Below are 16,529 nucleotides of genomic sequence, written 5' to 3' on the forward strand. Positions count from 1 at the left end.
TGGAAAACAGTAAGGAGATTCCTAAAAAAATTAAAATAAAATTACCATATGCCTCAGTAATCCCACTTCTGAGTACATACCCAAAGGAAATAAAATCACCATATTATAAAGATATTTGCACTTCTATGTTCACTGCAGCATTATTCATAAAAGCTAAGAAATGGAAACAACCTAAGTGTCTGTCAATGGATAAATGGATAAAGCAGCTGTGAGATACACATACCCAAGAACATTATTCAGCCTAAACAAAAGAGGAGATCCCGCCTCTTACATCCAACAACATGGATGAACTTGGAGGACATTATGCTAAATGTAAACTAGAAACAAAAGAAAAATATTCCATGATCTCACTTATATTTGGGGTAGAGTAGGGAGGTAAGATATACAAGAGAATAAAATTGTGTTTACAGGAGTGGGGGGGTAGCACATGAGGAGACATAAGTTAAAATATAGGAAGAAGCAGATATATAGGCTGAGCAAGTCTAAAGAGCTAAGGTACAACACAAAGTCAACGATTAATAATGGTGTACTGTTTTTAAGATTTTTATTAAGTAAATTATACCTGCTCTTGCCATGCTGTGGCAGGGTAGAAGGATAATGTGCAGCTATGTGAAATGATAGGTTAGTAAATTGTTTCACTATAATAACTAAATACACACACACACACACACACACAAACACATATACATTTGTCTCATTTATATATCTTAAATACACACAATAAGTTTTACTTTTAAAAAATATAAAATCCTATATTCTTTGTTAAACTAGCTAACTGATCCAGACTGGCAAAGCAGCTAAATAGTAATACTATTGGGGTTTAGTGTCAAACACTGCCCATTGCTTATTTTTTAGTCAGAAAGAAAAAAGACAAACCAAAATGAAAGGATAATCTATAAAATAATAAGCACTCTTCAAAAATAGCAATGTTATAAAAGACCAAAGAGAACTAAGTTATATATATTCCATATTAAAGAAAACTAAAGAGATACAACAGTTAAAATAAAAATCAGTATCAAAGATTTTCTGGATATTACTGGGAAAAGATGGAAAACCTGAATAGGATCTACATGGGTGTCTTCTCTACCACACTCTTCTTCCAAAAATTGAACAAGATCAAGGACATTACTGGGAAAAGATGGAAAACCTGTACAGGATCTATAGATAAGAGAACAGTATTGTATCATTGTTAATATCCTGATTTTGATAGGTATACCAGGATTTTCTAAGGAAATATGTATTGAGTTATTAATGAGTAGAAGGGCATCATACATACAACTTACTCTTAAATGGTTCAATAAAATGAATAAATATGGAGGCAAGGGGAAAATAAAGACAAAATGGTAAAATATTAAAAACTAAAAATCTAGACTAAGGAATTCTTTATTCCATTCTTGCAATTCTCCTAAACATCTAAAATTGGATAGTTTTTAAAATATGGGAGGTAAGAGATAAGATAGAGGGGCTGCTGTTGTGGCTCAGTGGAGGAGTGCTTGCCTACCATGTGTGAGGCACTGGGTCCATCCTCAGCACCACATAAAAATAAATAAATAAAATGAAGGTGTTGGTTCATCCTTAAAAAATAGTTTTATTATAAAAACTCCAAGATGGCTAACACATTTGAAAAATATTTACAACACTCTATAACAGTAACAATCTACATGGGTGTCTTCTCTACCACACTCTTCTTCCAAAAATTGAAATCAAAATATAGTCAAATAGTTATTCTAACAATATTAAAAGAGCAAATTCTTAACTTTTTTTCAGAAAAACAGTTCTAAGAAGTTTTGAGAAGGTAAATACTATTTTCCACTTGAAAAGTCTACCCTTTAAAGCAAATATGAAAAAGCAAAAGTCACTCAAATTGGTAATAAGCCAACCCCTCAAATCTTATTTTCTTCTCACACAGCTTGATTTCAAAATCTGTTTGTGCATCATAAAGTGAAACTCCCTCTTTGCCACAAACAAAATGTAAAACTGGACAGAAACCAATTACTCTTCTTCTCATCATTTAAAATTAGAGGAAGGCTTATATTACCTCAATGTTCATAACAAACATGGTGTGAAAAGGGTGTTCTTAAATGCAGGAGATTAGAACTATTTTTGTAGGTATGGAAACTAATGTGGTTCCTAGAATAGGATTAAGCCTTTACCACTTTCTACTGAAAAGGTATTTGATCTTCATAATTCTCAAGAAAATAACTCAAACCACCATCCCAAAAAGCCCTCTTTGATTGAAAGTAAGTTCAATCATATTTTAATCTGGAGTACCACCAAAAATGTATCAAATAAAATGAACCTATATACCTATCCTCTTTCAACTAATATGTATTTAAAAATGCTAAGTTAAAGGGTGAAAAAAATCAGTTTACACAGGATAGGTTTCTTATGTTATGACTGGGTTAACAAACTTTTGTGCCTCCTCTTGGGAATTAAGTAACATACATATGCATCAACAAAGCCCCATAGAACTGTCCAACTGGATAGTGTAGGAAGAGTGAGGTTAATATTAGAAACATACAATTAGATAAACCATAATGGATCCCGACTACATAAAATAATTATACCAATTTTTGATGGAAATAATGTCTCATCATCCAACTGGTCCTGGACCCAAGTCATCAGGTAATCAATATACTTTGGTGCAGAGCATTTAATAGGTTTCTTTATATTTGTTCCATCTGCCCAGTGATACTCATATCTGTGATGGAAAGATAAAAAACACATAGAATATCAGCAATACCTATACATAAAGCACATATTTTTAAATTATATATATGTGTGTATTATGAATATATGCATAAACATGTTTTAAGCAATCTGTTTCTCCAAATACAGTGCATTTTTAAATTGCTTGTGGACTATTTTGCATTTACCACAGTTCAAACTAAGCGGAGACATCAAACTCACTCTCTGTATTTAGACACTTTCCTCACATGTCTAAATTTTCTTATATGGCTTTCCTTTATATAGAGAATTGTACATTACAGTAGAAAAACTGTTAAGATGACCATCTTTGAATTTTATGGTTTTCTTCCTTAAAAAACATTTCTCCTTACATAGTATAATTCTTTTTAATTTGGGACTTTAAATTTTGGGTTAAAAATAAAGAGACACAGAACTCCGAAGTAAGATTAATGATAATGAGAATGACTTGATATTTGAGTACTTTTGGCTAAGAAGTTAAATACACTTTTAAAGAAAACTGGCAACTCAAAGAAAGCTGTTTGTTCATAGGTTTTGGGTATTAACAGAACATTATCCTCCAATTTAACATTTAATGTGTACCTGTTGTGCGAAAATATACAACATCAAGAACAAGATACACTAAAAAGTTTTTTTTTCTTACTTTCAAGGAGAACAGTTTACTACAAAAGACAGACCTGTAAATGAACAAGTAAAAACAATATGGTATGAACCCTAACAATGTGTGTGTGTGTCTGTCTTTCACAGACACAGGCATGCGCGCGCGCACACACACACACACACACACACACGACCTGAATTTTAAGATAAAAAATAAGTATACAGCCAAAACTACAAATATAAATATTTCTAAACTGAACTGGTATTTAGATTTTTAGTTTCTAAAAGTTACCTCTACTGCTTCAATCTGTGAAACAACACTGTGTTTTCCAACCTTGTCCCCAGAGTTTGGATTGACTAATATAGGTCAGAAAGTCTAGCAAAAAAAAAAAAAAAAAAAGGCAATAGAATACTACAGGGTATTTTAAGTGATAAAAATTATCTTGAGAGAGAATAAATTAGAATACTTTCTATCTAATTACAACTACTTTGTAAGTAAACAATCCAAAATAAGATGCGTCTGAACACACTCTTTTGGAGTATCTACTGCCAACATTAGGCAACAAAAATGACTGTCAAGTCTATTTGGAAGGTCTTCAAGGAGAGATTTCCCAACACGTCTTGGGATCATGTTGTAATGTAATCACTTTGACAGTTAAGAAAGTCTTGCTATTATAAATTAGTCCTTAGTGTGATTTAAGTTTATGTCTTCTTTGATCCTCTAAGGAGACAGACCATGAATGGTAGAACTTTAAACCATCCTTACTCTTTACTTAGAGAAGGGACTTTATCCATGTTTTCTCCTTTAAGATACCATAACATCTTTATTATTCCTTTACAACATTTTTTTAAATCTTTTTAATGGTTTTCAGGTATTTTGTGTTCACTTTTAAATGTAAAAATTAAAAGAACACTTAGTAAATCAAAGAAAGGCTGGGATTGTGGTTCAGTGGTACAGCACTCGCCTACAAGCATGTATGGGGCCCTGGGTTTCATCCTCAGCACCCCATGAAAAATAAAGGTATTGTGTCCACCTACAACTAAAAAAATATTTTTTAAAAAAAAGCAAATCAAAGAATAATATTTAATATCTTAAAGCTTTATTTTTCAAACGTATTTTTAGTTGTCAATGGATCTTTATTTTATTTACTTATATGTAGTGTTGAGAATCAAACCCAGTGACTTAACATGCTAGGGCAAGTGCTCCACCACTGAGCTACAATCCCAGCCCTTAAAGCTTTGTTTTTAAAAAATTAAAACTTTCAATATCCTTAGGTTTTTTGAAAAATAAAACAACTCTGTTACTTATACTTCTAGAGTTTAATTATAATTCCTTTATCTTCTCTTTTTCTTTTGTTATGCTTATACTTAAGATGGCTATCTTTATTTTATAGCTATCTTAACCCCATATATGTTTTTATTCTGCCTTTGACAATTTTCTTTTAAATCTGTTATCACTATACAAACATAAAAACTATACCATTTTTTAAAAAATAATAAACAGAAACTGAGAACCAAGTCCTATGAGGCATTGTTCAATACTACTTTGGAAGAGGCCACTGCTAAGTACAGATTGAGCATACCTAATCCAAAATCTATAGAGCTACAAAATTAGAAATCTTTGGAGTGCCAATAAGATGTCACAAGAAGAAAATTCCACACCTGACCTCATGTGATAAGTTACAGTTAAAACGTAGATGCACAAAAAATATTGCCTAAAATTACTTTGAGGTTATGTATATCAGGTATACGTAAAACACAAAGTAATTTCATGCCTAAACTTGAGTTCTAACCCTGAAATATCTCTATATACATGCAAATATCCCAAAATTAAAAAAATAAAAATCCCAAAGTCCTCTGGTTCCAAGCATTTCAGGTAAGTGATATTTAACCTATATTAACAACTGCCTCTTCTTGGTACAGTCTTGCCTCTGTCAACAAAGAACCTGACAACAACTAGATCTTCTCAGCATTATTGTTAGTCAAAAGTCTAGTCTTCAAAAAAGAAACAAAAAGGAAGAGAGAGAGGTAGGCAGACAGATAATGAAGGAAAGGCAGGCAGCTACATACTCACAAGCAGAGATAAACAGAGCTCTCAAATAAAGGAGCATGCTGTTTTCATTGCACAGTTAACTACATAATAATATAATTAAAAATGTTTTTTATAAGTAAAACTTAAAACATACTAAGTAAACACCAGTAATACTAACCAGAATTAAGAAGTACTAAAAGGGATTTCATTTTTTAAACACAACTTTTCCTTTAAGAAAACTTCCCAAAATAACAAGTAACAGAAATTCATTTTGTCTTTGATGAAACTAGGAAACACCTGTATCTCTGAACCACAGTATTTAAAAACAAAGAACTACATAATTCACATAAATTCAAATATGGTGACGGAAGACCAAAAGAGACACCTGCAAGTACAAAGTCCACAGACCACAGTTCTCCAAAGTCAACAGTTCAGAGGGGTGAAAACCATGGAACAAAACTCTATAGGAAGAAAGGGATTGAGAGGCACTGGATTTTTTTTTTTTTTTTTTTTTTTTGGGGGGGGGGTGGTGCTGGGGATTCAACCCAGGGCCTTGTGCTTGACAGGCAAGCACTCTACCAAATGAGCTATATCCCCAGCCCGGCACTGGATTTTTAATAACTCTGAAGCTGTTTACCTCTGTGCTAGAAAGAAGTAATGTTCAGACACAGCTTTGTGCCCTTTCCAGTGTGGTCTTCCTTTCTCTTTACTACAAACTTAGCTTGTGTTCAACCTTCTTATATGGTATCACAATTTCTTTCCTGAGCTCTTCTATCTCTGTTACACTTCAATCATCTAATTAAATTCTGTACACTAATGACAATGTGTAGGGCAATATTCCTGTGGTGAATATTGTGGTATAAAGTAAAACATATAATGTATGAAAGGCCTTACATTTAGGTATCACTAAATAGTAGCTGCCATTGTTATTATTAGTACTAATAAAGACCAGCTTCAAAAATATACTGGTCCAAGCTCGGGAAGCTGAGACAGGAGAATCACAAGCTCACAGTCAGCCTCAAAAAAAGTGAGGCACTAAGCAACTCAGTGAGACCCTGTCTCTAAATAAAATACAAAATAGGGCTGGGGATGTGGCTCAATGGTCAAGTGCCCCTGAGTTAAATTCCCAGTACCCCAAAAAATAAAAAAAAATTATATATATCTATATAGATGTATGTATGTGTGTACATATATACACACACACACACATATATCCAACCAACATTTACTGAGTGCTAACTAGGTGGCAGGTACTGTCCATACACCAAAAGGGATTTAAAATAACAAGGGTAAGGGGCTGGGGTTATAGCTCAGTGGTAGAGCACTTGTTAGTGCATGTGAGGCACTGAGTTTAATCCTCAGCACCACCTAAATGTAAATAAATAAAATAAAGGTACTGTGTCCATCTACAATTAAAAATCATTTAAAAAAAAGATAATATAAAGAACAAGGCTAAGCTGGGCAGAGTGGTACACATCGATAATCCCAGCAGCCTGGGAGGCTAAGACAGGAGGATCTCAAGTTCAAAGTTAGCCTCAGCAACTTAGTGAGACCCTAAGCAACTCAGTGAGACCTTGTCTCTAAATAAAAATTAAAAAGGGCTGGGGATATGGCTCAGTGGTAGAATACTTGCCTTGCCTATGTGAGGCCATGGGTTCAATCCCCAGGAGAGAGGGGGAGAAAAAAAGATAAATAATCTAAGAAGTATAGTAAGTATAATGTAATGAAGAAATGTGAAAGACTACTACCATGTGAGGTGGTGGACGCCTATAATCCCAGCAACTCAAAAGGCTAAAGCAGGAATATTACAAAGTTCAAGACAACCTTGGCAATTTAGTGAGAGCCTGCCTCAACATTTAAAAAAAAAAAAAAAAAAAGGTTGGGGATGTAGCAAAGCACCCATAGGTTGAATCCTCAGTATCACAAAAAATAAACAAAGGTAAAAATGTTAAATAGAAAAAAAATCACAGTAAGCCTGAAGAAATCAGAAGGCTTTTTGGAGATGTATCATTTGATATGGGCCTTGAAGATGGGTAAGATTGTTTTAAATATTAATAGACGACAGGAGGAAAATTAAAGAGAAAAAAAAAACCAAGAGAAAAACAGAATAAGCAGGTTTCAAACAACATGAGTAATGGAGAGAACAGCGAAGTGTTTCCAGTAATCTCATTTGGATAGACTGAAGAAGATACATCAGCAAACAGAGGGAAGGCAGATGGGAGACAATACAGGGAGGGTCATAAGCTCAAGCTATGAAATCAGTTTGATAAAACAGTCACTGGCAAACCACTGAAGGAGGTGCTAAGTAGAGAAAATATATAATCAGAAACTTTGTTCTTACTTAAGAACTAAAATAAAATAAAAATGAGAACTAGAGTTGGGGATATAGCTCAGTTGGTAAAGTGCTTGCCTGTCAAGCACAAGGCCCTGGGTTCAATCCCCAGCCCCACAAAAAAAAAGAAGAAGAAGAAAGAAAACTAATCATTAACCATAACCATGTCTTACTTTGGTCCAGCTGACATCACCGGACAACTCTCCTCTGTACAGAAGTCTGTGATGGTTCCATAAAGCATGTTGATCTGATTGAAGAAATCCACAGCTGCAAAGCATATACCAATTATAAGTAAAACACAATAGTTACAATTAAATTTTTTATTTTATTGCAATTTTAAGCAGAATCTTAACTTTATCTGTGCTCTTTTCCCCACAAAGAACAAGTAACACAAAGCACACACAGAAGCTTCAATATCTGGCTGTGCTGAAATCAGGAGCTTGTGTTCATCAAGTGATTCCATTTTTAAGAAAGAGCAAAAGGGCAAGCAAAGAATGGGAAAAATTCTTTGCAACACATACAAACAACAAAAATCTTTTATCTAGAATATACAAAGAACTTCTATAGATCAGTAAGATAAAGAAAACAGGGCTGGGGACATGGCTCAGGGGTAGAGCACTTGCCTGGCACGTGTGAGGCCTTGGGTTCAATCCCCAGCACTGCAAAAAAAAAAAGAAGAAAGAGAAAGAGGAAGGAAGGAAGGAAAGAAAGAAGGAAAGAGACAACATACAAGAAAATGTGAAACAGCCTAAACTGTCACTTCACAAAAGAAATTTCTATAAGTTCAAATCCTATGAAAAGAATGTTGGCAATCATAAAAATTAAAAATTTAAATGAGAGTAGAATGTTCAACAGGTTCCCAAAAGGTTAAAATGTATTTGAAAATGCAAATAGCCAAGATCATCCAACACATTCCTAAAGAAGAATAAGGTATATATGAAGACTTATAAAACACAATGAACAGTGTGATCTTAGCAAGGTGAGTAAACAGAATAGAGATCAGAAACAGATGCAAGCACAGATGAAACACTTTGTTTTACAACAAAGTCATCAACTGCAGAACAGTAGGCAAAGATAATCTTTTCATAAATATTTCTCAGCCAATTAGTTATTGCTATGGAAAATTTTTTTAATTAAAACTTCACTCTCCATTCACAATATACCCCAAAAGTAGTTCCAAGTGGACTATAATTCTCAATGTAAAAGGCAAGACAATGAAGTTCATAAAAGAGTAAAAAAGAGATAAAAAAAATATGTCCATGATATTTGGCATGTACTTTTTTTTTTCTTATCTTCTGTAGTACTGGGAACTGAAGCCAGGTATGTTCTACTGCTAAGCTATGTCCTCAGCCCTTTTATTTATTAGGGTCTCTGCTAAACTGCTGAGGCTGGCCTTAAACTTTCAATTGTCCCACCTCAGCATCCCAAGTTGCTGGGATTAGATGTGTACCACCATACCCAGCTATGACATGAACATATTGAAGGGCAACATGTAAATCACAAAGGAATCATTTTTACAATCATAGTTTTCATAGTTTCAGTAGACTGATTCCTAGATTTTTCATATTTTTGATGCTATTGATCATTTTTATATTTACCTCAGAGCAAACAACCTTATTAAATTCACCTGTTAGTAATAACAACCATGGTATAGTAATAACAATCACTTTTTTCAACATATATTCACAATGGCTATAAATGAAAAAAGTGTATCCCTTATTTGATATGAAGAAGTCAGTAAAGAAGACTTGCTGCAATTTAACTTTAGGAAAACATAAACAGTGTTCCAATAACTAACACCTTTTCCAGCCAGACCTTAATAACCCATTGCCTAGGCCTGGGGTTGTGGCTCTGTGGGAGAGCACTCATCTAGCATGTGTGAGACAGGAGGTTTGATTCACAGCACTGCATATAAATAAAATAAAAATAATGGTCCATCAACAACTAAAAAAAATAATTAAAAATAATAAAAATAACCTATTGCCTGTACTCCTAGGATAATATACCTTTTCAAATTTCTCAGGCAGAAAGGGAGCATTTATTCATATGTTTAAGGACAAATACTGCAAATAGTGACTCAACTCAGCCTTTGTTCCCTCTTATTTATATAATTCTAAGATCTTTGTCATATTATTACTTACACATGAACAGCACCATGCTTTTTAAACCCAGACCTTCTAGAGCAGCCAAAGGAAAAAGTGACATCAAAAGAAATCAAACTTAATTACTGAAGAAAGTAGAGCAGGACTATTATACTAAAATTAACCCTAAGAGTTTTTTTCCCTGCTCTCTTACCTCCATGAGCCAAGACTTACTAAGTAATGACTGTGTAATAATAATTCTTAAATTGTCCTCCACATGAATAGAGGACAATTCATGGCTTCTGAAATAAAACAGACAGGTTTGAGTCCTAACTCCTATACTTACAGTTGAGTTACTCAATCACCCTGAATCTCAATTACCTACCTGTGACACATAATTTATCTATAATCTATGCACTGTGCTTTTCCCAGAACACTGAACCTTCTTCCTATCTTCTTTAAAAGTTATCACTCTCTTTCTTTCTACTAGCAGAATGTTCGAAATCAGGTTCTGGTTTCTGGCTCTTAGACTAGCTATTAAATTTGTAAAGATTTCCCATCTCTTACCATTTATCTTCATTTGGCAAATATACTGAAGTCAAAAGGCCATTAAGATGTCAATCTTGCCAACAAATTCCTTTACTTTATGCTCTCAAAACGTTTACTTAATCACTGCCAATGAGGGGAAATACCTGTTTAGTCTCAAACCCTAGTCACCTCATTAAGTTTAATTTCAGATGACTACTATTAATAAGGAAAATTTTAGAGTCCAATATTTCAGTAAAATGCTGTATTTTCAAAACAGAATTATGTTTTAAGCAGATGTTCTAATGCATTAGTCCAAAGTAATTTTTGTCCAGCTAGAACAGAATTGTAGAATGCCTGTGAAATTTTAAAAGTTTGACTCAAAAGTTCTAGACATTTCAGTATTATAGATAATTGTGACAACTAAGACAGAGAGATAATATAGACAGAAAATAATTATTTCCTTTTATCCTTAAAAGTGGGAATCTCTTCCACAGAAGCTCAATGCAACTATCCTTACATTTTAAAAATTAGTAAATGAACTCTCAAATAAATGGTACAAAGGCACAAATGTACAAAAAAGGAACATACACATATGCTGGAAATTTATTCTGAATATCATCTTTGATCATATTATAATAATATAGTTCTTGTGCAAATGCTGTTGCAATAATGTTTTAACACATGCCAATAAAATCCTTCTGTTTCCTATATATTATTAAGAAGTGGCAACATAATTTATAAATAACATGACAATTTAAATTATAATAAGATACCATCAATTATTGTAAGAAAAATAAGTGTTTTACTTTTCCTTAATTAAAGCCTGGATATTGACTGGGGGGTGGCTCAGGGAAGAGCACTCCTGAGTTCAATACTCCAGCACTGAAACCAAAACAAGTAAATAAAAATAAATAAATTCTAAACATTCAGTGTATGCTTTTAACAAAATCTCATTTTATATTCTCAATTCACATAAATTTTCTTTAATTATAAAAATGTTTTCACTAATGTTGTAAAACTCTGGACCTCTTAATACCCAATTCTCTCTGGCCTAATTCCCATGAATATATTTATTTTTATTTACATATTTTTTTCTCTGTAGAAGTTAAGTATATCTCATAAATATATTTTACTAATTTCATAATATCACTAACTGGAATATCTTCAAAATAAGTACAGGTCACATGCAGGTCACATGCCTATAATTCCAACAATTCCAGAGGCTGAAGTTGAAAGATTGCAAATTCAAGGTTAGCATCAGCAACTTAGCAATTCTGTCTCAAAATAAAAAATAAAAAAGGTGCCTGGTACAGTTGCTCATGCCTGAAATCCCAGTGGCTCAGGAGGCTGAGGCAGGAGAATCACAAGTTTGAGGACAGCCTCAGCAACTTCACAAGGCCCTAAGTAATTTAATAAAAAATAAAAAGGGCTGGGGGTATAGCTCAGTGGTTAAGCTGGGTTCAATTCCGGATACCAAAAATCAATAAATACTTTTAAAAATGCTGGGGGTGTAGTTCAGTGACACAGCAACCTGGGTTTAATCCTCAAAACCACCAACCAAAAAAGAAAGGAAGGAAGAAGAGGAAAAAAATAAGCAGAACTTAGTCAAGACAACAGTATGCTACTGATAGAAGCAATTTAGTATAATAATTAAAGTACATGCTCTGAAATTCTATAACTATTCATTTTAATTCTACCATTTAATAGATAGTCAAGTTACTAATTCTTCTGTCCTAGCTTCTTTATCTATTAAACTGTTATAAAATGAAATAAAACCAATCATGCAGAAAGACCACAGAGTGCCAGACATATACTTAAGTGTTTAACAAATAGTATTATACACTGAAAACAGTATATCTATTTTGTGATATAATAGCAAATAAGAATTTCATAAAACTTTATATTCAGAAATAAAATAGCATAAAAACTAAACATGGATTGTGACATCACTGTATTGTGTTATTAGACTGCTAACTAAAGCCTAGAATAGATAGTACCTCAACATTCACCTGCAGTGAGGCTTAAAACCTAATTCAGTCTACTGAGAGGCTGGGGATATAGCTCAGTTGGTACCCAGCACTGCAAAAAAAAAAAAAAGAAAGAAAGAAAGAAAGAAAGAAAAGCCCAGAGTCTACTGAGAAATAGAAAGGCTACTTACTGTTCACTGCAACCCACTCATTTAGATCTTCCCCCTCAGGAAGCATAACAGCCATTCTGAGGTTGCCACTGCCAAGTGTGGCTTCTGCATGCTTTAAGAGCTCATACTGGTGAGATCCCTCTGGGATGTTCTTCTTTGGTTTAAATGTTTTAGAAGAGCGACTACCACTATGAAAAAGAAAACAAAAGAAAAGAAAGCACTTCAATATTCAAGGCAAGACCTTCAACACAGTCTACTACCCTACATTACTGGACAAAAAAAAATAGCAGAGGTGATCTTAAACATCCACAAATTAATAGCAAATATACTTTTAGCTCCTCCCACCACCCCAGCAATCTGACCTAAACTTATATCAGCTATATTAAATAATGGCAATAAAACTGCCAATTCTCTCATTCTAATACAAAGTGTTTCCTTCTTCTAAGTAGCATAAAGATGCAATTTTATATCAATAAAACACAAAAATTCTACAGCAAGGAAAAAAGCTGAATGTTTTTCTACCCAATTATAGAAAACATCAGCCACCATCTTAATCCAGAACTCTGGCTAAAGAGTTAAGTAACTAGGGCTGGGGTTATAGCTCAGTGGTACAGCACTTGCCCTGCATGTGTGAGGCACTGGGTTCAATCTTCAGCACCACATGAAATAAATAAGTAAATAAAGATAGTGTACAACTATAACTAAAAAATACTTTTTTTAAAAAAAGTTAACTAACTAGATATTAGCATGGCTTGTTTGCTCAAATTTCTGAATGTGTATCTAGACACATAGTGCATGTATGTATACACATATATAGAGCTGACCCACCAAATCCTTGGGTTCTGCATCTGTGGATTTAACCAAACAAGAACTGAAAATACTTGAGAAAATCTGCATCTGTATTGAACAGACTCTTTTTGAAAAAGACTCTTTTTTCTTGTCATTATTGTCTAAAATACAGCATAACAATTATTTACACAGCACTTACATTGTATCAGACATCATAAATAATCTAGAAATTAAAATATATATGTGGATATAGACAGGTTACATGCACACCATTTTAATAAAAGAAAATCATCTGCAGCTTTGTTATGTGTGAGATCCTCATGGATACCAAGGGATGGAGGGAGACAGACAGAAAGATAATAGATCAACTGATAATAGAGCAATAAGCTTAGAAATGGTTTTAAGAGTTCTTAAAAAATGACTCTTTTGTTAATGCTGGCAAATTTTTATTAAATTGTACCAAAAGTACTGTCGATATTCTTTCTTCTCTTCATATGAAAAGGAACAGATTAGAAAGAATTAGAAGAGGCTAGGTAAGTAGAAACTCTACTTACATATTATTTAATTCATACCATCAAAATATTCAGTAATTCAAAAATATGAATACAAAAGAATTCAAAAGAGCACACATAAACAATGGTTATACTTTCCAAGCTCTCCAAAGCTTTCATTCACTACCCCTTCTCCCAAGTCAAATTCCTTTCTCTTTCCCCAAGATGAAGTGGTAGTTCTTAATCCTGGTTGTACATTATGACTACCTGAAAGTTTTCCAAAATGACTGAGGATCCTGAGATAAAATAAGAATCTAATAGTGAACCTAAGAATCCAACTCAAATGATGAGTACTTACCATTATAAATGGCATCAAAGGGATCTCTTTTAAAACACTAATCAGATATTAATCCTCTGCTTTGAAACACTCAGTGATGTTCAGTGTGCAGAATAAATCCAAAGGTCAAATATTAGATTCAAGTTAAAGATCTACACTAGAATGTGGAAATTTTTCTTCAGTTTAATCATGTAAAGCAATGGACACCAAATTCTAAGTTTCTCTAAAGTATAATTGCAAAAATATAAATTTACTTATATAAATATAATAAAGCCTTCCAAGCTTGTGCTTATTTCACTTTCCTCCTCCTTCTTGCCTTTTATCAAAATCTAGTATGAAAAACACTAAATTTATGTACTTTTTAATTTATGAAAATAAATGTACCTCACCAGTTCACTTTACAAAACATATCTTACTAATTTATGTGTGATTAATTACAAAAAATAGCTTTCCTATGACTAATGTGATACAAACCTTCAGGCAAGGTGTTAAGTGCACTCCCTTTAATTAACCCACCACTTGGCTAGGATGCAGCAACTAAGGATGTGACAAGCAACTCTGAAAAGGGTTGTTAGAGACAGTATGTGAGAACCTCAAGGATGCCAGTTATGCCAGTATCAGGTAGGTCAGAGACTCACCTGTCCCTAAAACTCTATACCCTGAACCTCTCTGCCCTGAAGTTTTAGGTTTCAGAATATTTTCTTGATCAATGCCTTTCTCTTGGAGTCAATATTTTACCAAACTAAGTCTACCTCACACGATCTTATATTTTGACAGAAAGAAAGGAGAAAAAAGAGACTGATTTTACGAAGCACAGCATTGACATATATAAGGCTGTTATCTCTGGCAAATTACCTAACTGTCTAGAACCATTTTTTTTCTTTAACAGTGAAAGCCTAATAAAAATAACAAAACATCACCAATACCTACATCATGGAACAGTAGCAAAAGTGAAAAAAATAACACATGAAAAGCTTTTAAAATTGTAAAATACTATGCAACTGTTAGTATTTTCATTATCTTCCCTTTTCTGGAATCCATAATTCAAAAAAAGAAAGAAAAAGAGAAAGAAAACTAGTAGGACAATGCCCAAAGCTAGATTCAGCACCTAATTCCATCCCTACCCCCTAAGACTAGATGGGGAAAAGTATAACCATAATATGGAAACAAATGTTTTCATACATCAAGTTCAAAGCAGATTTTTAAAATTTTTTCTGTTTTGTGTATATGTGTGTATACTCTTCCTTATGCTCACCTGCATCAAGATTCAGGTGATCTTGGGATAAGCTTGGGAAATCAAGAAAACAAGGTTCTATTCCCTCATTTTGCTATTTTCTTCTTATGTTACTTAGGAAACCACAAATTATCACCTGCTCTTCAATTTTTTTGTTTTTTGAAAGTTTGGAAAATGAGTTTGTACAAAACAGTATAGAGATATTTATAAAACATTTTTAGTTCCCTATAGACTCTTAATTCTTTCTTTTCTCTGTTCTTCATATATACATATATTTATACCTCCAAAATAAGTCCTCTAATTCCCTTCTATGTAGGAGGGAAATCTTACTTTTCTGATTAATTCCTATCTACTCAATACTTTTTAAAAAAATATTCTTTTATAAAACTGTTATTAGGCATTTTACTCAATTTTTACTTGAAACTTCTCCTACCAGTATCCGCCCTACACGGGAAGGGGTGATCAATATTGCTCCTATTCCTACCTCAAAAGACCAAGTGATGAAAGATTTTAAGTTCAAAAGCACAAGCACTAAAGTATGGACAAAAAAAAAAAAAAAAAAAAAAAAAAAAAAAATCCATCAATGAATATAAGTTCCTATAGTAAAAACATATGGCCAAACCCATATATCTCACATAGCATTTTAAGATATATGAATGCAAACCTTCAAATAAATTTTCAAAAACAAAAATTGGCCTCTCACTCCACTCTTAGAAGTCACAGTTTCCAGTATCTTGTATGTCTTTGTAGAGTCGATGTCTAGACAAACATAAGAATGTTTGTGCCTACTTCTGCTTGCTATTACACAATAGTAGCATACTGTAGTATATATACTTAACAGTGTTTTTTACTTAATATATCCAGAAGATTGCTGTATACTAAGGTATAAGTAAATCTACCATATTCTTTCTAAATTCCTTCAGATTTTATAATATTTCTTATGTGGATATATCATGGTTTAATCAGTCCCAGAATAATAAACATCTATGTTGTTTCTAGTCACTTGCTACTACAAACAATTCTGCAGTAAGTATCATTACAGACAGATGCAAGATAAATTCCTAAACCTGTTGCACTAAAAGGCATGTACACTTTTAAACTTTCTATTGTGCTTATTATTCCTCCAAATACATTATACTCTTTTCAAATCCCAATAACAAGTCCTAGAGCAGCTGGTTTGGAGGGAAAAGGAATTAGATTGCTAATTTCTCTTTTAAGTTCCCAACACAGCATCATAACTATAAAGAACTTAGAGCTTTCTG

The 16,529-nt window shown here is 33.2% G+C and overlaps 1 protein-coding gene across 1 annotated transcript in view; it reads right to left on the minus strand.

Moving 5' to 3' along the window:
* Positions 1-16,529, minus strand: part of Mob1b (MOB kinase activator 1B) — a 56,886-nt gene that overhangs the window by 5,392 nt on the left and 34,965 nt on the right. Inside the window, exons 2-4 of the mRNA XM_047566720.1 lie at positions 12,438-12,604; positions 7,844-7,937; positions 2,568-2,701 (exon numbers count right to left, since the gene is read on the minus strand). Coding sequence (XP_047422676.1) covers positions 2,568-2,701; positions 7,844-7,937; positions 12,438-12,604 — 395 coding nt within the window. The remainder of the gene's footprint in view (positions 1-2,567; positions 2,702-7,843; positions 7,938-12,437; positions 12,605-16,529) is intronic.

This window comes from Sciurus carolinensis, chromosome 10 (genome assembly GCF_902686445.1).
Source record: "Sciurus carolinensis chromosome 10, mSciCar1.2, whole genome shotgun sequence".
Taxonomy (NCBI): Eukaryota; Metazoa; Chordata; class Mammalia; order Rodentia; family Sciuridae; genus Sciurus; species Sciurus carolinensis.